The 23,878-nt window shown below is 43.7% G+C and overlaps 1 protein-coding gene across 5 annotated transcripts in view; it reads right to left on the bottom strand.

The window, feature by feature from the left end:
• The window catches only part of LOC122804204 (activating transcription factor 7 interacting protein), a 758,747-nt gene that overhangs the window by 45,765 nt on the left and 689,104 nt on the right, over window positions 1–23,878 (bottom strand). For all 5 annotated transcript variants that reach the window (XM_044073945.1, XM_044073934.1, XM_044073906.1 and 2 more), the window contains one exon: window positions 10,121–10,309. In XM_044073945.1, coding sequence (XP_043929880.1) covers window positions 10,121–10,309 — 189 coding nt within the window. The remainder of the gene's footprint in view (window positions 1–10,120; window positions 10,310–23,878) is intronic.

Below are 23,878 nucleotides of genomic sequence, written 5' to 3'. Positions count from 1 at the left end.
CTTCAAAGGAATAGTCTTCAGGGGGAGATGCTGAGGGAATAGAGTCTAAAGCATCAGAGTCTTCATAAGGGGGAAAAGTGTAATCCTGTTCCTCAGAAGAATCTGAGGAAATTGAAACCTGGTCAGAGGAAGCATAATCCTTCTCTTGTCTTGGTCTTTTATCTGGAGGGGGATAATCAAATCTTCAGCCATCTTAAGCATCTGTTTTCTTAGGCATGGGGCCTTGAACTGTAGACTGATGTACAGTCTTTTTTGGTTTTAATGCAGTTTTAAGCTTAGCATAAGATTTAATGGCGAGTGTAGTCGGTCTGAAGACACCTTCTGCAACCGAAGGTGTTTCTACTGCACCGGGATCTACTTCTGCTCCGGTGTCGGAAGGGCCTAATGAAGATGGCTGCGACGGCCTAGTACACTCCGCGTGAGAATTCGCAGCTGTCTGGGGTTCCAATTCTGCGGTCGTCAGGGGCTGCATAGGCGCCTCACTGAAAACCGGAGAACCGGCGACAGGCCCAGCAGAGGCCTCAGGGTCTGGCTTGGTCCTAGGCTGCCTGTCCTTATCCTTGCGTTTTTTATGCATGCCGGTCGTCGGCTGCTCAGACGGCATGATACAATTAAATTTCCTATCAAAGTAATGTCATGCGAAGTCAAAACGGTGTTTGATAGTTCGTTTATTAAACCTAGCACAAAACCGACAACCCGTGACGCCGTGGTCTGGGCCTAGGCAAGGAATACAATAAGAATGGAAGTCCTTATGAGGTATTTGCTTCCCTCAAGAAAAGCAATTGTTAACTTTTTCTGACATCGGACTGAGGCAAGAAAAGGTTCCCCAACGGGGTACTTAGCTTTATTGAAGACTTTGGACTGAAATTCGATTTGAAAATCTCAGGTGTCGGCCGACCGGCACTTGCGAACTGCTTCTGCTTCGGGCACCGCGCGGCAAGAAAGACTGAAGAAAATGGCGTTGGATGCCTCCTGGCGCACTGAGGTCAGGGAAGAAGCGACAGCAACCGACGCCGGACCAAGACTTTGGAACTCTGGCCAACTGCGGGACCGCCTGATGGCAGGATAACCCAAGTGTGATGACTGCAGCAGGGTAACACGATGAACTTCAAAGGGTCATCCCTACATGGCCTCTCGGGAATGAAGGTTAACAAAAAGCAGGAAAGAACAGAGAAAACAGCTAAAAGTGATACTGGACAGGAGAGAAAATGACAGAAGCTAAAGGTAAGAAATTAGACTCTCTTACAGAGAAAAAAACTTTCCTAAAATGGAGAAGCTCTAAAGCTGCGACAAGCTTGACTGTACGCTATGAGTGGCATACGAGCTCTGAGGTTGACTGGGGAATAAGGCATTATGGATTGGATGGGAGGAGCTCGAGCTTTGATTCCTCAGCTTGGAAGATGACAGAGTCGGATCAGAGGGTCAGATCTGAAACCCACAGGTTGAGGAGAAATGACCGTGACCATCAGATGCTTCTGTATTCTTTGGTGTGTGTCCACACACATGCAAATACCTCAGCTGTAGCTGGCCATACAGCACAATGCATGTGCAAACTAACTGGGGGCAAATGGTTGTATTGTGAACTTAACAGCGGGAACTAAGTACTTCCGAGTGTTTCTAGGCCAAAATTATATATTCAGTCCACTGTGGTAAGCCAACAGCGGCTAACAAAACAGGGCAGCAGTTGGGTCACAGGAAAATAGAAGGGTATCGGTTGCCATAGTCCCAGTGGCAAAAGAAAACTTGCGCTTGTATGTGTGTGTGTTTGTGCGCGCGTGCGTGTGTGTGTGTGTGTGTGTGTGTGTCAGAAAGAGAGAGGAGTACTCTGGTCTACTTCTTAACTATGACAAATTAACTTAATTCTGACTCAAAAACAGCAGCTCTTTCTCTCAGATGGTGAAGCAGCAAAAAAAATGTTTAGAGATCAAATGGTGGGAAAGAACTGGAGAGACATTGAGATGTTTCTCAATAAGAAGTTATGTACCTACCATAATGTTCCATGTTAGTTGTCTTCATCTCGCCTTCTTTCTTGCTTTATGGGTTTGGAGCTGATCCTTGGCTCCGACTCGGCCTTTTTCTAAAGCTCGAGAGCTATTTACCGGCTCAAGGCCTCCCCTTATCCCAAAATACTAGGCATCAGATATCCAGATCTCGTTTGGCAAGCTAACACCATGAAAAAAATACACTGGTTCCCACCAAAGGTTTACCTACAGTGCTACAAACAGAGGAGGATGTAACCTAAAAACAAGGCCAACCGTAGGAAGAAGGCCTCAAAAGGGATTTGTCTCGGTCCTAACCAGGCTAGGGGGATGGAGGGTGGGACGCAAGAAAGAAGGCGAGATGAAGACAACTAACATGGAACGTTATGGTAAGTACATAACTTCTTAATGTTAAGTTGTCTATCTCGCCTTCATTCTTGCTGGATGGGACAGCGTCCCTAGCACCTTATCCCTGGGTGGCTCATCGAAACAGACTATTGAGCACAGTGGAACCAAAATCAGCTCGACTCCTAGAGGCCATATCCAACTTGTAATGCGTAATGAAGGTATGAGGAGTGGCCCATGTTGCTGCAGCACAAATAGATTCCATTGGAAGTCTAGCTTGAAAAGCTACCAACGTAGTCGATGCTCTGGTGGAATGAGCTTTTGGTTTTGAAGGAAGTTCTTTATGTCCCAGTTGGGAGATTAAGGTAATAATAGAGGCCAGCCACCTGGACAAGGTTACCTTAGAAACTGGCAGGCCCTGCTTCCCCTCAGCATAAGACAGGAAGAGTTGATCTGATTTTCTTGACTGTTTGGTCCTATCCAAATAAAAACGTAACTGCCTGTGAACGTCCAAATAGTGTAACTTTTGTTCAGCTCTGTTTGAATAATTAGGAAAAAAAGACAGGAAGATCAATAGCCTGACTGAGATTTGTCTCTGAGGGTATTTTGGGCAAAAAGGAAGGATTAGCCCTGAGTGAAACTCTATCTTTGTGAAAAATAGGATATGGAGGGCAAACACAAAGGGCTTGAAGTTCCAATACTCTTCTGTCCGAGGTGATAGCTACTAAGAAGAGATTCTTCCAGGAGAGTAACTTTAAGGAACAAGAAGCTGCAGGTTCAAAAGGAGGGAGAATCAATGAAGTTAATATCAAGTTCAAATCCCACGGGGGGGGGGGGATCTTTAACCGGGGGTCTAAGTAACATAGTCCCTTTAAGAAAAGCCTTACAAAGCTTGTGGGACATGATACTGGACTCTTGATAGGCTAACGTGAAAATTTGCGATAGCAACCAATTGGACCCTAATGGTGGCAGCTGAGGAACCTGGTCGAAAAAGTTCCACCAAAAAATCTAAAACATTATGGACAGGGGCTGTAAAGGGGTTTATCTTCCTAGCCTCTGCCCAGAAAGAAAAACGTTTCCACTTACTAGCATAAGTCTTTCTAGTAGAAGGTTTGTGCGAAGAAAGTACGATTTCGCGCACTGGCTGAGAAACATGTGGAAGCCTGGCTAAGGTTGGAAGTGGAGCAACCAAGCTGTGAGGTTGAGAGAGTGAAGGGACTGGTGCAGCCCACCCGACTGATGGATCAAGAGGTCTGGCACTGGGTCCAGATTCCAGGGCTGCTCCAGCAGGTGACGATGCAGGAATGGGAACCAAATTTGTCGAGGCCAGTAACGAGCAATGAGGATCATCCTGGATCCCAAAGCGGTTGCTTTCTGAATCAGTTTTGGAATTAAGGGAAAAAGAGGGAATGCATATAGCAGACCCCGGGGCCAATTGTGAACTAGAGCGTCTCTGGGGGAATGGCCTGGGAGGGGGAAGAGAGTGAAGAAGTTGCTGCACTTGCTGTTGAGAGGGGTTGCAAAAAGGTCACAGCAAGGTTGACCCCATCTGTGGAAATTTTGTCTGCTACTAACTGATTGAGAGACCACTCGTGAGGCAAAAGGATTGCTTTGCTTAGCCTGTCCGCTATGACGTTGGACTTCCCGGGGATGTGCATTGCTATCAGAAACCGTTGAGAGGAGATCGACCACTGCCAGAGTCTGAGTGCTTCTCGACATAAGGGATAGGACCTGGTTCCGCTCTGCTTGTTGATGTACCACACTACCGACATATTGTCCGTCTGAACTGCAATAGTCCCGGTAGGCAGAGAGTCCTGAAGAGCTTGCAACGCTAAAAGTACCGCTCTCATCTCCAAGACGTTTATGTGCAGATGGTACTCTAGGGGTTGCCAAGTGCCCTGGACAGTCCTGTCCTGAAAATGCCCCCCACCCGATCAGGGAGGCATCTGTTGTCACCGTGGCAACCGGAGGAGGAAGTACAAACGGTCTGCCCTGAAAAACTTGAGGGGAGACCATCCACCAAGAAAGGTGGTCTTTGCATGATTGGGTGATTATTATGTTGTGAGACATCAGAAGCTGTTGAAAAGACCATTGGGTAAAAAGCATCCATTGAAGAATCTGCATGTGAAAACGAGCCAGGGGAGGTAATGTGATTGTTGCTGCCATGAGACCCAAGGTTTTCAGTACAAATCTGGCCTGGATTCTCTTGCATTGTAGTAACGTTTGAACATGTCGGCGAGTGTCTAACACTCTTTCTAATGGAAGTTTTGCCGACAGTTCTTTTGTGTTTAACATGGCGCCTATAAAGGTTATAGACTGACAAGGCGACAACGCAGACTTTTCGAAGTTTATGGAGATACCTAGCTCTGAGCAAGTTTGGATGGTATAATCCCTGGCTCAGATTAGCTGATGCCTGGTGGAAGCAGTTAGGAGCCAGTCATCTAGATAGGGAAACACCTGGAATCCTCGCCGTCTCAGGTGAGCCGTAACAATTGCCATACGTTTGGTGAACACCCTGGGGGCTGTGGTGAGGCCAAAGGGCAGGGCTCTGAATTGATAGTGACTGGCTCCCAGCCGGAAGTGGAGAAACCTCCTGGAGCGTCTGTCCATTCTGATATGGTAGTACGCATCCTGTAGGTCTATGGAACACATCCAAATGTCCGGACCCAAAAAGGGTAGAATGGAATGAAGCGTGACCATCCGGAACTTCGTTCTTTGAACAGATTTGTTTAACCTGCTGAGATCCAAAATGGGTCTCCAGTCCCCTGTTTTCTTTGGTACCAAAAAGAACTTGGAGAAAATCTCTGATCCTTGCTGGTCTGCTGGGACTGGCTGGATGGCTCTTTTTTCTAGCAGTTTTGAAATTTCTAGTACTGCTTGTTCCCTTAGACCGGGTGGAACATCTGGAATGGACCTGTTTGTTTGCATGGGGGTGTGGACAAAGGGGATTTTGTAACCCTCGGATATGATAGACTGTACCCATTTGTCTTGTGTGAGGAGTCGCCAGGCTTCTGGGTACAGTGACAATCTTCCCCCGACTGCCTCCGAGAGTGGACAGTCGGGGCAGCCCCTCAGGGGTGCTGAAAGGGTTTGTCAGAAAAAAATTCCTTGCTACCCTGATTTTGCAGACCCCCTCTGTCCCTCGGGCGGCGTCTGTTGTTGTTCCCCCCTCTGCCCCTGGCTGGAAACTCGCCACGTGAGCCAGGCACGACTCCTTGGGGTTTGCGAAACCACATTTTCCCACTCTTCTGACCTTTAGGGTATGGTCTAGAAGGAGTAGAAAAACGGACTCCCATGGCAGAGAGAGTCTTGCCTTCCTGCTCACACCTGGTAAGGGTATCCTTCACCTGTGGTCCGAACAAAGCCGAACCATCGAAGGGGGTATTGGTGAAGGACGCCTTAAAGGGGTCAGCAAAGTTACATAACTGCATCCAGGCACGTCTTCTCAAAGCCACGCCTGTGCCTGCGGCTCTACTCGCCCCATCGGCTGCATAAGAAATGAGCCGCATGGAGGAGTTGACTATAGAATTAAGGGTCGCCAGCTGGGAGTTAATCTTTTCCTGAGACCCCGCAGCAGATGGATCCTGAAGGGCATCACCCAGTTCCTTAAGGAAATCTCTGAAGGTGGGTGAAATGGCACAGATAGTTCAGCGACCGCATGGAAAAGGTCGCTGAAGAGAACATCCGCTTCCCGTACCTGTCCATTGTTGTAGATTCTTTATTAGGTGGATGGACAGGCACTGAAGGGTCAGCCAACTCCTTCTTAGTGGCTGCTGCAACCACCATGGCATCAAAAGGGACAACCTTTGTAAGAAACTGTTTGTCGGACGGGACTGTACTGAATTTTGTCCAGGGCCGTCCACGCCTTCCGAGCCACCACTTCCATGAGCGGGTCGAAAGGCGGAGACACCCAGGAAGTGGAAGGGCGAGAACCAAACGTGTCCAGATGCACCGACTCGTCCTTGGAAGGGTTGAGGGCAGTCCAGTTCCCCCTCTGCTTAAGGATCTCAAGGATGTCTGAAAAGGAGACATCCTCAGAGGGGGACCCTTCCGAATCCTCCAAGTCGGTGTTAGAGGTGACTGACTCGGGGGAGTCAACATGCTTCCTCTTACATTTTCTCTTCCGAGGGGGCTCCTCTGAGAGATCAGGGGAGGCCTCGGAAGAGGAAGATACACCCAATGGGGCTACCTGGAGCGCTTGTTCTCCATGCTTGGGGTCAGCAGGGCGGACAGAGACCAACGCAGGCACCAAGGGGGGAGGAGCCAAAGGGGTCGATCGCAGGGCTGACACCGGAGTCAGCACGCTCCTCATGACCTCAAAGGCACCCCTATCAGGCAGAGAAGAGGGTCCCCGCTCTGAAGAGACGAGAACCCCTCCCGGCACCGAGAGGGACGGCTCCGAGGCCGATGTCGGGGCCGAGCTCACCTGCGCCGAGGCCCCGAGAGGGAGAACGGGGTCGGACAAGGGTCCGGATGCCACTTACCCCCTCGGAGCCGATGAGGGAGTCTCGGTGCCCGGATCCCTCCAAGGACGGAACCAATGAAGAGATCGGAGCCGACAAAGGAGCCGAAGGGTGGGGCATCGGCTCCGACGTTCAGATGATTCGAGCTCCAACAAGCTCCGGCTCCGAACACGGTAGTAGAGTCAGAGGAGGAACTGTTGAAGAAACAGGGATAGCCACAGTCTGTTGAGAAGGGCTAGTCAACATTTTGGCCAGTGCCTACGACTTAAGGAGCCTACTGACCACCCTCTCTAAGTCATGGTCGGATAGCCTGGAGGACCGAGAGGAATGGGATCTATGGCTCCGCTCCGATTGTAGTAATGGGGACCTGGGAGCCGAGCGAACGGACTCTAAGGAGGGGGATCTCGAACACTTTCGGCTCAGAGAAGGCTCCGATAGCAAAGTCGGAGCCGACTGAGGTCTCAAAGTGTCGGTTCTGTCTGGAACCGACGAGGAGGCAGAAGCTCCGCTCGGCGTCGGCTCCGAACAGGGAGCCGACGGTTTGGTGGGCTTTAAGGATTTCCCCGACGAAGGCTTAGCCGGGGATCCTTCAGGCTTTAACAAGCCTCTCAAAATGAGTTTATTCCTACGCTCCTGCAGAACGCTCGGACTGAAAGCATGACAGACCAAACAAGAGTCCTGCAGGTGTAAGGGGCCCAAACAATAAACACAAGAAGTGTGACCGTCTGTCAGAGACATCTTCTGACAGCACGAGTCACACTTCTTGAAACCTTGGTATCTTTAGACATGATAGGAGAGATACCAAGGGAAGTTAAACTAGTGCTTAAAACACTAAACACAGACACACACGCACTAGAACTCACAATACAATACCTCTATAACTACAACAGTTATAAATAAAAAAAAAAAAACTTAACACAAAAATTATATAACAATGTTATAAAGAGACAGGCCTAACCACTACCCCAAAGGGGGAGGGGGGAGAAAACTAACAGAAAGAAAGGAGATCCTACGTGGGGTCTAAAGGGGTAACACGAGCTAATAAAACTAATATAGAAGAAAATATAAAAATAACAACTCTGACAGTAAAAATAGTAGTAAAAGAATTATACGACCTGGAGCCGGTAAAAAACGCAACCTTGTAGCTGAAGCGGCAAATGAGATCTGGATATCTGACGTCTACCATTGTGGGATAAGGGGAGGCCTCGAGCCGGTAAATAGCTCTTGAGCTTTAGAAAAAGGCCGAGTCGGAGCCAAGGATCGGCTCCGAACCCATCCAGCAAGAATGAAGGCGAGATAGACAACTTAACATCAAGGTTTATCGATTATTATGACGTTCTTGATTAGAGAGATCACTTGTAGCCACCACAAATTCTACTACTTACTCTAAGTTTTTCATGGCAGATAGAGGGACCGGTCCTGGAGTGAATTTACAATTACCCATTAACTCCTCTAGGTTTTGTTTGAAGTGCATTAAGGAGCTACCCAAATTCTTTGATAGAGGTATCGATCCCACCAGCATGTTCTGTTTATGCTAAGGTACAGGTTGAGACATACTGAGGAGATGTTCAAGGTGTACAGGTCGTCACGTAGAGCTGGGTCATTTGATGCCTTGTAGGCAGGGCAGAGGACAACTCTTAGGAGCCCATATGAGATGCAGAAGATGAAAACAAATTTTAAAGCGATTCATATATCTTACAGAAATCATAACCTTGAATCTGTTGGTGAAAAAGAGCTGTGCTTTTTTCAAACTGGATCATGGATTTGGACAGATCTGTACTAAAGTGAGCATTAAATCCTACTACCAAACTAATGTGGGAGGAGCAAAGAAGGATAATAACCTCATTGGACCTAGAAAACATATGCTTGTTGACCAACTGGACTAGGAAGGACTTCCTGACACAAGACATAAATGGTGGTCAATGGAAAGCTTATTAGCTACACAAATGGCCAGGACCCTAATGATTGAGTCAATTTTTTTTTTTTTTTTTGGAGGGGGTATTTATGTAGCATCTGCATGGGTCCACTTGTTTCCCCAAAGGACATAATACTACATTTCTTAGCATTTAGCTTCAGGTCATGGTTCTAGCACCAAAGGTTTGCATGTATTACACGCTCTTGAAAAACCTGAGAATTTTCTGGAGAGTTGCTGATAGTTACAAGTTACAAAAATGATCTTTAACCTTAGAGAAGCGAATACCAAACAGAAGCAACCCTAACATCAATCCCTGGGCGGCCCCACTAGCAACAAGCCTTTTAGAGGACAGTGTGACCTTAATTCTGATTAACTGCGCAATCGTGTGGATTTTAACGACGGAAACAATCTCCAGAAAATTACTGGAACAGATAGCTATCATAATATGGTGAGTTTAAAATGCATACAAGATGGAAAAAGGACTGGTGGTTTGCACAATGCAAAATGTATGAAGTTGACATCAGAAAAGAAATACTGCAGTCATCCATCAGTGGTTAAAAGTATGCAGTTCTGGAAGACATACCAATAAGGAAAATTAGTCTGTAAGCCATTGTGTTCCAAAATTAAAGATAAAGAGTTATTGCATGAGAATATACTCTGAATGCTCGGCATGCAGACATGAAATGATAGTACAGAAGTCATATAATGGATTACAACACTGTCATATAATGGATTACAACACTGTCACATAATGGATTACAACACTGCTCAGTTTGGGGTCAATGTAAAGTAAATGAGATGAAGAGGAATGACAAAAATGAAAACAAAGACATGGGCAACAGTAAGAAACAGATGACTGAGGTTAGATCAGAGAACTGTTGTTTGTCTTTTTGGCTTTTCCTGGTTAGGGGTTGCCACAGCGGAACTCCGGTCCGCTAATGATTGGCAGTAGATTTTTTATGGTGCTGAGTTGCCCGCCAAATGCTCAACCTTCAGGGAAGGCACGCCCATTCACGCATGTCTTTCGGAAGCCACTCGACCGCGGGGAGGACATGCAGACTCCACACAGAAGGCACTCCAGCCATGAATCGAACAGGAGAACCTTTTGCTGTGAGGCAACAACAATACCGCTGTACCACCGCGGCTTAGGAGGTTAGACCACAGAATATGTTACATAAAAGACTGATACAGCCCTGAACAGTCTATGGGAGGTGCAGCTACACTGGGACTAACTGCACAGCTCAGATGGCTCTTAACGATAACAATCCTTATTCGGTCTGCACTTTTGTATGTTCACAAGCATGTTTAAAGATTTTTGAGCAAGTCATTTCAATTCAACATGCAAGCCGATACTTGTAATGTTCAGTAAGGTAATATTATACACTTCCCCATGACTTCTATCAATATGAATTTCTTACCACTTGTTTGAGGGCTTACTTGCCGTAAACCCTGATTCTGTGCCATAACTCCTCTAATAGACTGCTGAACCGGTGAGGCAGTTACTGTTGTATAAACCATCTGATGGCTAGCTGTTGCTCTTGGAAGAGAGGGTCTTGAAGGAGTAGTTTGCAGTGCTGGTCGATGTGTTACATTCACGGTTGTTTGAGCTATGATAAAAAAAGAGAAATAGAAGTTCAGTTTTCCTCCACTAGGTGTAAACTTCACAGCAGAAAGAAAAACTAATACAAAACAATCATGTGGTACAACTAAATAATTTGCAAAGTGCTGTACAGTGATGCACATGCCCATGCTAAACATATTAAGAGATTTAGTGACTGAAACAGCAACACAGAAGCAGCAGAGTTTGTTGTTTCTGGAAAGACACACCCATAATCCCTCATTTTCCAACTTTCAGAAAATGATATCTATGAACCAATTTTCCACATATTTTTAATTTAATTGCTGTAACAGAATGAAGGGGAAAACTAAGTTTGGTAACTAGCACTTCTCCAGGTTTTGATTACATATTTGCTGTGTAGAAGTGGTTTAGTCTATGTGAAAAGAGGTAAATCAGCTACTGAAAAGTAAACAATACACCAGTGTGCCAAAGCAAACAATGAAGAAGGAAAATGCAGAGTACACAACCTCCAAAGTAGGGATGAATAAAGTCAAGATGTGACATCATAGAAGTATTATTAATAAAAATACTTTTAATGACAACTGAAAGTTCATTGTATATATAGTTCTGCAAACCAAATAAAAAGTAATGTCAAAGTCAAATAAAAGAAATGGTACATCAGGTTGCATGCGGACTAAACTTTTCTAGCAGTAATGATGGTCCAGAAGGATGCCCTCCTATTGAGATACATCAAAACTATACAGTCATTTAGTGGCTACTTGCACACAAAATCTAACTGCATTTTTACAAATACGAGCATCCAGAAGGCAACAAATAAGGTAAGGTAGGAGAAGAGGTGGCACCAGCAGCATAACTTACATTTGTTTTAAACTGCAACATTCACAGGTCAAGGAGAACATCTTTGAAAAAAAAAAATACTACTGTACTCATTTAGGCTGTAGTCATGCACAGTGGGTATAGGTTCATAGGTTCATACTAGGCTATCTGCCCAAGGGCATTTATAAGCCTAGCCCATAGTTATGTGGCTTTCGCCACCCCTTTAGTTTGAAGAAGACTATGCCTATTATTTTGCTGTGCCTCTGTCAAGCAGTGACACTGAAGTAATCCCTGGGGTATATCTGCGATCTCCCATCCATTGGTCAAGATTCCTCTTGAACAAGGCCAGCGAGGTGCTCTGCCTCACATGTACCGGGATTTTGTTCCACAGCATAGGGAGTCTCTGGGTGATGAATCTGTCCCTCCAGCACGTTCTATTAATAACCGTGTCAAGGTTTAAGTCTCCCGCCCTTGTGGTTCTGAGGGATCTAGATTTTCCGAGGTGAAGCATATTCATCAAATCTGGGTTTGACATGGCCTTATATGTCAGGCACAGGTCACCTCTGAGCAAGAGGTATGCGACTGAATAGAGATGGAGTTCTTTCAGTCGGGCAGTATAAGACATATTTTTGAGACCCTTTATCCTTTTGGTGAGGAACTTTTGGGGCCTTTCCAGCTGCTGCAGGTGTCTGGTCAGATACATTCCGAATGGGGCATTGTACTCAATCATAGGTCTAATGAGTGATGAGTACAGGGGGACGATGACCTCCCTAGATCTAGATGTGAAGCCCTTCATGATCAGGTGGGCAATGTAGAAGGTTTTCCTAACTACTTTGGCAACATGAGTGTCAAACGAAAGGTTACTGTCAACCTGGGTCCCCAGATCCCTGATGACTTCTTCTGTGCTCAGTGGATTGCCACCTATATGGTAGCTAGGGGTAACCTTGTTTTTCCCGAAGGGTATGACTATGCTTTTCTTGGCGTTTAACTTTAGGCCATGGCTCTGGCACCAGTTATCCGTTTCTGTGAGGCCCTTCTGAAGGATATCTGTGTCAGATGTGTTTTCGACTATGGCGCCCAGTTTGTAGTCATCTGCAAACTTTGTCAGCCATAACCCTCTTGTGTTTGCTTGTACTTCAGTAAAGTAGATGCTGAACAAGAGTGGTTCCAGGACTGAGCCCTGTGGGACACCACTTGTGACAGGCTTTGAGTATGACATGGCGCCAGCAACTCTGACCCTGTGGGTTCTGTCACTTAGCCAGTTTGCAACCCATCTTGTGATGTATGGGTTTACATTCAAGCTGATGAGTTTTTCGATGATACCTGAGTGGGGTATTGTGTCGAAAGCCTTTGCCAGGTCGAGGTAGGCTGTATGGACTGCCTTGCCCTCATCAATGGCCTTGGTGACTGTTTCGAAAAAGTCAACCAAGTTTAAAAGGCATGATCTGCCTTTGACAAAGCCAAACTGGGTTGGATCCAAAGTCTGCAAGTTCCCTATGTCTTTATTTATGAGTTCCATTATGATCCTCTCCATGGCTTTGCAGATCAGGCTTGTCAAGCTAATGGGACGGTAATTTCCAGGGTCGGTGGAGGCACCGCCCTTGTGAAGTGGGACCACAGTCGCCGTGCGCCACTCCTTGGGTATGTATCCTGAGGTGAGGCTAAGATTAAACAGCTGTCCTAACTGCGGGTTTAATTCCTCATTGAGTTCGTGGAGCACACAGCCGGGGACACCATCCGGTCCCATGGATGCTGTGTTTTTTGCCTTGGAGAGAGCAGTTCTTACTTGGGCGTTGGAGATGTTTGGGGGGCAACAATCCTCTGGTATAGATATCTCTCCTTTTGGGGGGGAGAAGTTTGCACTGAACCTGTCAGCCAGTATGTTGGCAATGTGTGTAGGTTCAGTAATTTTCACATCATTTTGAACTAATTCTGAGCATATCTGGGAGTTTCCTCCTAGGTTTCTAACATAGCTAAAGAAGGCCTTATGATTGTCTTTTTGAGTCCTTGGCGATTTTTCTCTCAAAATTTGCCTTGGATGATTTTATGAGAGCTCTTAGTTTTTTACTTATAATGATCAAAGGTGTCTTACCTTTCAAGGATTTTGCTCTATCTTGTAGTAGCTTCCTCCTTTTGTTGTAGAGCTTGTTTATGGCTGGGGTCCACCAGACTGGACGCTTGCCTTTGGTACAAAGAGTCTTAGTTTTGTTTGGGATTGCCTGATCCATGCAGCCTGTAGGTGCTGGTAGAATGCATTTGTAAGTGATTCAGCGGTTTGAGTAATGTTTACCACTGGCTCAGGGGCCTTAAAGGAGACCACACTAGTGTTTAGAAGTGTGATGTCGGCTTTTGAGAAGTTTTTCACTGTGGTCTTTTTTATTTCAGGTGGGGGCGGGATGAGGACCTCCAGCGAGATTAGTTTATGATCTGATCTCACCAGTGAGGGCTATACTTCCGGTGTTGAACATTGTGATCCCATGTTCGTGATGATGAGATCAAGTATGTTTTCTCCTCTTGTAGGGATGGTGACTAGTTGTTCCATGGCATTTGAGTTTATGAACTCCAGGAACCTTTGGGCTAGAGTGTTTGGGCTTGAGTAGTGTTCCCAGTCTATATTAGGGTAGTTGAAATCACCTAGTATGATGGTGTTTGGAGATACATTTATCCCCTCCAGTGTTTTCAGGAAGGCCATGTGAGGTTCCTGAGTTTGAGAGGGTGGCCTGTAACATGCTACAAATTGCAGAGCAGTCTTGCCTATGGTTAATTGCACCTGGATGGTCTCCGATGCGGTGTGTGTGTCCTTTATGAATATGGACACCCCCTCCTTTCTTGGTGTTGTCCGGATTTTGGGGCCGGAACGCATGATATGAGGTGAAACCTGATAGTGCTGGGGTGCTCTCAGGAGCCTTGAACCAGGTTTCTGTCACAGCACAGACATCGATGTTCTCCATACTGAGAAGGGCCTCGAGTGCATGCATCTTGAGATTGAGACTTCTGGCATTGAGCAGCATTACCCTTAGTTTTTTCCTTTTTGTGTTCTAGGGTGGTAGGTTTAGAATTTGAGCCTTGCCTAAAAGGCACTATGGGGTGGCAAGAGCCTTTGCCAATATCCGGAAGCCCAGGGGTGAAAGGTGCAAGCCGCCCTTGCGAAGCAGCGTGGCTTGTCCAGCATGTCATCCCAGGCAGACAGACATTGGATCCCCTTTGAATGACACCAAAATTTAAGCCAATTATTAAAGCTGATCATCTTATCACTGTATTGTGGCATCATTCTAGGTGAAGGTAGGATACTGCTCAAGGTCAGGGTTATACCTGCCTGGGCTACATAATCAGAGAGCTCCTCAATGTCTCTTTTCATGTAGTCCAAGGAGGTACGCCTCAGGTCGTTGACACCAGCATGGACAATGACTGAGTCGTACTTGTACCTGCTGTTGAGAGACCTGAGTGCTTGCGTTATGTGGCGGATTCTAGCGCCCGACAGGCATCTTACTGTGACCTTCTCCTTACTCAGTCTGGTGAGCGGGACGTCAGTGTGCCTGACTATGGAGTCACCAATGACTAGTGTGTCTGGCATTGTGTTTGGCCTTAAGGGCTGTGACTGTTTGACACTCTGACTGTGTGGTCTATGTGTTGCATGTGTTGGGTCCTGAGGTGGTAGTTGTTTGGGTGTCTGCTTTGGAGGCCCCTGCTGTTTTGGTAGATTTTTGGTCAGAGCCTCCGAGTATGTCTTTGTGTGATTATGTGTATGATTTGACGTTGTGATGGTACTATGTGTGACTAGGTATGTAGTGTGTGTGGTTACCTTCTCCTCCTGTCTGGTCTTGCCAGTCCTATGTTGAGAGAGCTCAGCCTCCAGTTTGGCCGTATAGTTGCATCTCTCGCATGTATTTGTGTTTTGTGGGAGAAGGAGAGGATTGTCTGTGTACATGAGGCAATTGTAACATTGCCTCAATATTCCCAGGTTCACCAGTTGAGCAGGAGAGGACACTAGCAACTGATCCCTCGACATGCTAGAAGTAATAGATAAAAAACTTACAAAAGACTCTGGGGGATGAGGGTTCTAGGCTGGTGGGGTACTATCTATAATAATAGTGCTTTATCAAGGTGCAAGTACTGTAGGAGCAAGTGCTAGGCTTTACAGATAGAGAATAGTCTACTTGGGAATCAAGTAGAGATGAAGCTTTTAGTTATAGGATACGCTGGTTAGATCGCCAGTACAGTTCGAGGAAGGTAGTTTTAAGGGAAATTTTGAAGAGTGGAATTTAGGTAGCCCGAATAGTTTAACCTTGTTTAACCGCCGCTGCTCTGTGTGCAACAGTGGCAACTCCGCTAACGTGCTTTATAGCAGGGGCTGGAAAAACAGGAAATGACCCAAAATGGCCAACAAATTACTAGTTGCTGTCTCTAACCACTCCTCTGAGGACAAACAAGCAGCTCAGTACTCCCCACTCCCACTGGTGAGTAAAGAAACTACCTCTGGCCACACAAGAAAATGGAGGAACACAGGAACCAAATACAAAGCCCAGGGATCAGCAAAATCTGATCACTGGAACAACTAGCTAGGAAAGTTTAGGAAAGGAGAAGTATTTTTTGTTTTTTTTAGTTTTTTTGCAAACAGACAGAAAAAATACAGTAAATGCTTTGGTATTCGACTAAATTGCTATCAAAGGCTGGTACACTTGAGTATATTAGCCTGTTTGTTACTTTTAAGCAAAACTTTAGCCAACAAGTGCAATCAACAATTTAAGCACAGAAAACAGGAAAATCAGGTAATAAAACAGTAATATAGGCACAAACAGTAGTCGAAAAGCTCAAAAGATCGAAAAATGCAAAATAAAATGTTTAAAAAATACTTATAATCAAGAAAGTTGCTTTTTCTGCTCTCTGCTGGCTTAGGAACTCTGCAGGGGACCACGAGGAGCTATGCCAAGTTCTCTAATCTAAAACTATGCTAGCTACCCTTCTGGGCCATTTTACATCTAGCCATTTCCCCTCCAATCTGAGAATCAAACCGTGTACCTTGTCCCTATGAGGTAAACACCCTAACCATTATGCTAAGGATAGAGGAGGGTCCTCCTGAAATTCAAAGCAGTATATTTGAAAAGGTTTCATCTTGAAAGACATTGTGGTAGCATTGTCGCTTCACAGCAAGAGGTTCTCCAGTTTGATTCTCGGCTGGAGTGCGCAGAGTTTGCATGTCCTCCCTGTGTTCGTGTGGGTTTTCTCCAGGTACTCCGGTTTCCACCCGCGTTACAAAGACATGCATCTGGAACATTTCTCCTGGGCCTCCACTGAAAACTAGCTTCGTTCCAAGTTGGATTTTCCTGGTAAACAAATGTTAAATAAATAAATAAATAAATAAGTTAATAAATAAAAAATAAAAGTGTTTAATGTATCGTTTTTGAAGCTGTACTTTGAACAATATTCCCTCTCCCTCTTTCTCCCCTCTCTCTAACATTTCACCATAAACTTTGACAAAGAAAAGTCATGAGACTGCAAAATTGTTTGGTAATCATGCAGCCCCAAAACCATGTATCCAACAAAATATCAGGCTCACTGGAATATCAAAGTACTCCAGAAGTAATCCATCCTCCATTTTTTCGCTATGGAAAATAATTCCTTTACACATTAACTTTCTGTCCTCTGGTTAGGTGAAGTACAGCTGTGCCATCACCATGCCATAATTATAGATGTTTAACTGTTGTCTCTGTTGCAGTCATAACTTCACAGGTTTCTGCCACAGACAGAGTCCTATGGTCAGACAAACTTTCAGCCCCCCCCCAAAAGAATGACATCCTATATCTTACCCTTTGTACATCTCCGTGTCTCTGTATAAAGGCAGACTTATGGTTGTCCATCTTCTGTTCTTTCTTGCCCTCAGGTAAGGTTTGGCCAGCCTAACATATGCCTGGGAAAAGGAACTATACAAGATGCACAAAACAGCACCCGCACCCTTTCTAAACTAATGGTCTTGGGGGCAGGAAACTGGTATAGTAAGGGGTGGAGGAAGAGAATGCAGTGTAACCCACCCCAGTCCTGCACTCCAAGGTTGTAAAGAGGTGCTGGAGAGTATAAATCTAGACTGGAACAAGCAATATATTCAGACAAGTACAATTAAGATAAGTTGATGACATAACTGTACTACATTCTTCATGTAAACCACTACTGCAGTCATAACTTTAGGGAAGAGTCCCAAAGCCTTTAGTACCTCTACCTTAGGTGGCTGGCACCTTTTCAGAAAAAGAGGGCAAAATTCCTTTTAGGATGGTTGTAGTAAACCATGTTCCAGCCCTAGATGATGTCCAGCCTGCAATGCTAAGAAAAGGTGTGGACTGAGGAGGAGGTAGCCACTTCCAGCATATCTTTTGTCAACATCCCTTTTAAGAATTAAGAATTTAAGAATGCTACTATGGTGGCTGTGCCCCTGGTAAAATGACATCTTATCACACCTAGTAACGGTTTCCTTTGGAGTATGTGGCAGAATATGGGGGAAATATTTTTGGAGAGGGTTTGCTTTGAGATGGCAGCACTCCTGTTTTCTACAAGCAGCCCTTTTGTCTTAGTAGTACTTAAACATCTACATACATCCAGTGAGTAAAGGATTCTTTGCCTTTTCTTTTGTAGGTAGGGGTGCAGAGGAGTTGAACGGCTAACTTCAGTGTAAATGCTGACAGAACAACTTTTCGAATGAATGAAGGGTTAGTATGCAAGGCAAATTTATCTGTGAGGATGATCAGGAAGGGTTCTTAACAAAATGTACCTGTAGTTCCGACACCTTCCTGGCTGATGTGACTGCCACTAGAAATACTGCTTTCCACAAAAGGTATTTTACGTGGTCTGATACTACTGATTCAGAGATGTCTCCATTTTCCAACTGATGAAGTCCTGCTCAGCTGTTCTACCACTAAGTTGCCCTTTGTGAGGATGTAGCCTGCCACTTGCATCATGCTTTGGCTTAAAGTCATTCTCCCAGGTTTTCAGCACCATCCTGTACAGTTGTTAGAGGACTGCTTGCCTCCTGCTTGACTGATGTATCACATGATCAGTGTGTTGTCTCCAACGATTCCCAGGATGCTTTAGACCCACTTTGGTTTCAGTGCTTAGTATGTGTTCCTGGGGACTCTTCTAGACACTGAACTCTCCAATGTGTTCCTCCCTCAGAAGAGATTGTTCTCTCTCTCAGCCTCCTTTTAACAAATAGTAAAGAAATATCTATGAATGAATTTCTATGGATGGTCCACTACTAGCACCTCTTTCAAGCTTATGTGGGGTATACCCTTACACTTGGATAAGGTACCCTGCACTTTCAAACCTTGAAAATGTGCAACTGAAACATCTGCAGTTTAAGTCTGGTTGTGGACTGAAGAAGCAGAAGGGCATTCCCCTTGTTTTCTTCGATAACTGATCAACCAGTTAAATTACTTAAGCACAGAAAGTCTGAGGGAGAGGGTGTTAGAGTGGTTGCAAGTGCAGATCCCACAGGTTCTGGAGACACTACTGGAATTCCTCACATGTATGCAAGAAAGTGTGATCATTAGGATGGCCGTGGTCAAGTGTCATAGAACACTGAAGATGTCTCTGGCCATCCACAGAAATTTATCTATAGATATTTCTGTGCTAATTGTTGAAAAGAGGCTGTGAGCAACAGCACTTTCTCCTGAGGGAGGAGCATAATGGAGAATTCGGCGTCTAGAAGAGCCCCACGGGACACTACCTTTTGAAAGGGTGCTAGACTTCACTTCTGCAAGTTTGAGATGATCTTAGTTTCTGCAGGCACTGTCATGCAATGGATATAGCTTTCAAGACCTCCACTTAAGACTGGGCTTTAAGGAGCCAATTGCCAAGATATGGGTAGGTATGTATGTCCTTTGTCCTGTGACAGGTTAAGTGGCCAACCCCTGCTGGAAATGTCAGAAATCTCCAGTAATGCAAACTTGTTCTTGGCCTCATCCCAATCTAGTACCTTTCCCTCTCTATAGTTATTTGTTCCTAATACCTTAGTTCCTTTGTCAATTTTCTCCAGTAAATTCCAGCCAACTCTTGCATGTGCATCCATATATGCGAACCTGGTAGTGTATTCCTGGGAGAAAAAAATCTCTCATGTTCTGAATATTCCCACAATTGGTCTGTGTATTTGAAAAGTCTACATAAGATATATTTACCTTATGGACTGGTCCAGTTGACGGTATAAAGATTTACAGCATACCTTAATAGTACCACGGATTTCTTGAGGTTTAACTCACTGTTTCAACACTAGGGATATTAGTTATTTGGACACAAAAATCTCTAAGAGGAATGGTACTTTTATATCAAACACTTACAAGAAGTCAACGTTTATGAATAGTTATTTACACTTTCACAGTTCACACCCCTTCAAGTTAAAAACAGAGTTAGTGAACGGACAATGCGTCCATTTGACCAGGATGATTTTTGACGACAATATGTTTGATACAGAATGTGGGAAATTAAGTGGATGTTTTTGGACAGAGGTTACCCTAAGAATTTAGTTGTGGGGATTTGGAAAGTAATGAAAGAAAGAAAGAAGACAGACTTTCAACCTATTTTGGGAATTGGTTTACAGAGTGAAACTCCCCAGAATATCGGTGGGCCAGGAGGAAACTGTGAAAATAAAACCTTTGAGAGAACACTTGTATAATAATATTTTGATTACACAGGAAAAAGACACTATAAAGAAAAAAATGGAATATACTTAAAGTCAGTAACATGACTTTTGATATACTGACAGCCCACATTTTATTTTTAAGACAGCACAAAATATGAAAACAATGTTAGACTCCACAAAAAGAGAGAACCAAGAGAGACTAGCTAAGAGTGGAACTAGAAGATGTGGGTATTGTGGGCAATGTCCCTATATTTATGTGTGGGAAAACTGCAGGGTGGGTGGAAGGGAAGGATTTGGAATAAGAGCTAAACATGGAAACTGCCAGAGTAGAAGATTAGTATATTTAGATAAATGTTCCACTTGTTCTAATTATTAAGTGAGGAAAACCGAAAAAGGTTCTCCACAGGAGAACTTATGAACACCTTTGTGACAATTCCAATAAAAATGAAACAATGCACTATACAAACATTCTAAGACCTGTGTAGGCTTTAAATTTTTTTTATTTTGCATTTTTGAAATAGTAAAGATGGATGCTAGAGGTGAAGCAATGGAGAATAACTTAGGAGTATAAATAACTTACACAGTAGCTTAGATAGATTAAATCCCAATAATTTCCCAGGTCTTAAAAATCACATTTCTACATCATATTAAAGATGCATGCAGCAAAATTATAATGATACTATTCTGTAAGATCTACCATCACCGTTTGGGACACGGATTATGTTAGAAAGTACTGGTTTTAAAGCACAGTCCTAATAAAAAGTTGGGGCCACATTTAATAAAGACTACAAGTGTATACTAAGTGTACACAATATGTAAAGTAATGTCTTTCAGCTTTTCCCAGTTAGGGGTCGCCACAGCGGAATGCCAGTCTGCTTATGATTGGCAGTAGATTTTTACGGTGCTTAGGTGTCAGCATGACGCCCAACCTTCAATGAAGGCACACCCATTCATGAACACACCTACCTACATGTCATTAAACGTCACTCGACTGAGGGGAGAATATGCACACTCCACACAGAAGGCACTCCAGCCGAGAATCGAACCGGAGAACCTCTAGCTATGAGGTGACAACGCTAACCGCTGCACTACCTCGGCCTCCAAGTGTACACAATATGTATTCAATAAAATTCTTATCACATTTGTTGTGCTTTCTATTCATTCAGAAAGATAACCCTAAATGTTCATGTAGTCTACACTTTGTGGTAACCTTTGTGAATCAGTCAGTATCTGAAGCTGCAAGAATATCAGTAGGAAAACTAAAATTAGGAGGAAGAAGGTGTGAATTATGTCTGTGTTGTTTGTTCACTCAGAACAGTGTACACTGTAGGCATTACTGAACCCCGTCCATAGACTTCACAACAGTTCCTTTAAAAAAAGGATCTGAACTTTTTATAAGTTTACGGAAAAGGTTTATTAATTTTATTAATACTGAATAATTTGATGGAGCAGATTTAGGTAAACAAGGCTAACATGTTCTATTCCTTATAGTAATAATGTTAAAGCAAAGTAATGTTATCAGTATTTTGCAATGTAAAAAGGAAATATATTTAGGGAATATATTTTGATGAAGTTTTGCCACAACAAGAACGCACATATAACATGCATTTTTAGTTATGCTTTTAAAGAATGTTTGTTATGCTAAGATCATGGAAAAATGTGTACACCAGCAGTTAATGAACCACCTAATAAAAAACAACATTCTTACTAATTGTCAACATGGCTTTAGGCCTTTTCATAGCACAACCACTGCTCTCCTCTCCTTTACTGACCTTATTAACAAGAATCGTAATAATAACATCCTGTCTTCAGCTCTGTTTATCGACCTATCCAAAGCCTTTGACATGGTTAATCACTCCCTCCTTATACAAATTCTAAAATCTCTTTCCTTAGAATCTAAAGCTGTCCACTGGTTCAGCTCCTATCTCTCTTCTTTGGGAAAAGAAACTATCATCTCTTCTACCTATCTCTCTTGGGGTCCCCCAAGGCTCTATCCTTGGACCTCTTCTTTTCTCCCTCTTTATAAATGACCTACAAGCAGCTATTCCCCAGGCTACATGCACTGATGACGCCACACTAATTTGCTCTGCTAAATCCATTGTTGAACTCCAAACTAATACTCAAGATATATTCTCCAAAGTTGAAAACTGGTTCTTAACCAAACTCCTACTCTTTAAGCCTACTAACAGATCCCCTGCACTAGATTTCACCATCTTATCTAATAATGGAACCATTATATCACCTGACGGTGTCACAATTGACAACAACCTTACCTTTGACTGTCACATTAATAATACCATTAAAATGTTAACAGGAAACTTCGGCTCTCTCATCTAATTAGGACTTTCTTAACCTCCCCAGCCAAAGCTACTCTTGCCCACTCTCATCTCATCTCTACTCTTCTCTATGCCTCACCAATCTACACTAACCTCAAAAAAATCAATCTTCACAAACTGTCAACCACCTACAATAACATAGCTAGATTTGTTACTGGTAAGCCTTTTAGAACACATCACTGTTTGAATCCCCAACTTACAGTTGTCCATAGAGCTCTCTACCAAAATCAAAATACACCTGCACTTTCTAACCTCTTAACCACATATTCCATCAAACAAACTGTAAACACTGGAATCAACTTCCTACTGAACTTACTTCCATGCCATCTACTATTTTGTTTAAACAAAAACTTAGAATCTACTTGAAAAGCCACTGGATGTGTCCTGATTAAATGTTAATTCCTTACCTACCACTCTCTTCTCCCCTTTCCCGCCCTCCCCCTTTACTGGCCATCAAATCCTATTCCTTGTGTCTCTGACTCTATTCCCAAGAAGCTTATATCTTTTTCAACTCTGCACTATCCTTCTACTGCTTTTTTTGCTAACTCCTGACCCTTTACTCTCTCTTCTCATGTTACAATATGTATTCATGCTAAAGATGATAGTATTTAGATAGTAGTTGTAATGATGTTTAATATAACGTATTTTACTTTTATCTTGAAATTTTTCAGTCACCTTCCTTTTGTAATCAAGATGTATTTGTTGAAGTGCTACAAGTCTGTAACCTGTTATTTGTACTCATGTGGAAAATGGAAATATATCCAGAAAATAAATAAATAAAATAAATAAATTGTTTTTATGATCGGCAATATTTTTTTTAAATTGTCTGTTTCTTTAAATCGAATGCATGAAATGACTGATTCATTCTGATGAAATTCATGCAAAGTTAAGTTGAAAGCACTAAACCTCATACTGTATTTGTTTGTTTTATTAAATATAACAAGTAGATTGGTGACATTGTTTCTTTCATGCTACTGAGCTGTCTTTCCTGTGCATTGCTCTCGAAGCCCACTGATTTTGTTTTTTTGTCTTGCTCTGAGCTTTTTACACATTTACCTCTTTACAAGTCCAATCTGCATCCTATCCATATTTCTTGAACACCCTACCCCCCACTTCAATACCATCATCCCTTTACACTCTGAACTATAACCTTCTGCTTGTGTTATGTACATCAGCCTTAACTGCAAAGTTCTAAAATATCCTTTCAACTCTTTATTGCTGTCTACAAACTACCTTCTATTTGATAAAGATTTGTCTAACATGTATGCAATGCTAAAGGGACTAAAACATTTTCACTGCTTGTATCATACTATCCATATCCACAAACACGAGCTTCCAATTTCTCAGTTTTTGTATCATCTTTTGTTTAGTCACTTCTCACATATCCTTAGCTGCCATAACAGAAGCCCTTTTAATCCATACTCCTAAATATATCTTCTTATAGAGTCCAGAGAGAACTAAGATGCTGGACAGGGGAACCTGGCGGTTTCTCAGAGTGCAGCCTCCTAGATTCTGTCCTCAGACACTTGCTTAAAGTTTGCAGTCTGTGCCAGGTATGGGAATCCCTTTACTATGATACATGCAGACGTCTTCATACTTTATCAGCTGAGGTCAGCCCCCTTTTCCCCTGCTTGACTAGATGGCATCTCTAAGTAGGCAGCTTGGAGCAGTTACCATTTGAAAGTCTGTCTTTTTGTTTGGTACATACTGACATGCCTGAGTAATCTGACATGACGACCTCCTCAGGGGTGTCATCAGGGATCGGTGATATTCTAATTGTTGCGTCTGGGGGCTATACAAGTGCAGACTTGTTACTGGCATA

This window comes from Protopterus annectens, chromosome 1.part1 (assembly GCF_019279795.1).
Source record: "Protopterus annectens isolate FY-2018-M chromosome 1.part1, PAN1.0, whole genome shotgun sequence".
Lineage (NCBI taxonomy): Eukaryota > Metazoa > Chordata > Ceratodontiformes > Protopteridae > Protopterus > Protopterus annectens.
Note: the sequence above shows the minus strand (reverse complement) of the source record. Positions and strands in the feature narration are given on the sequence as shown.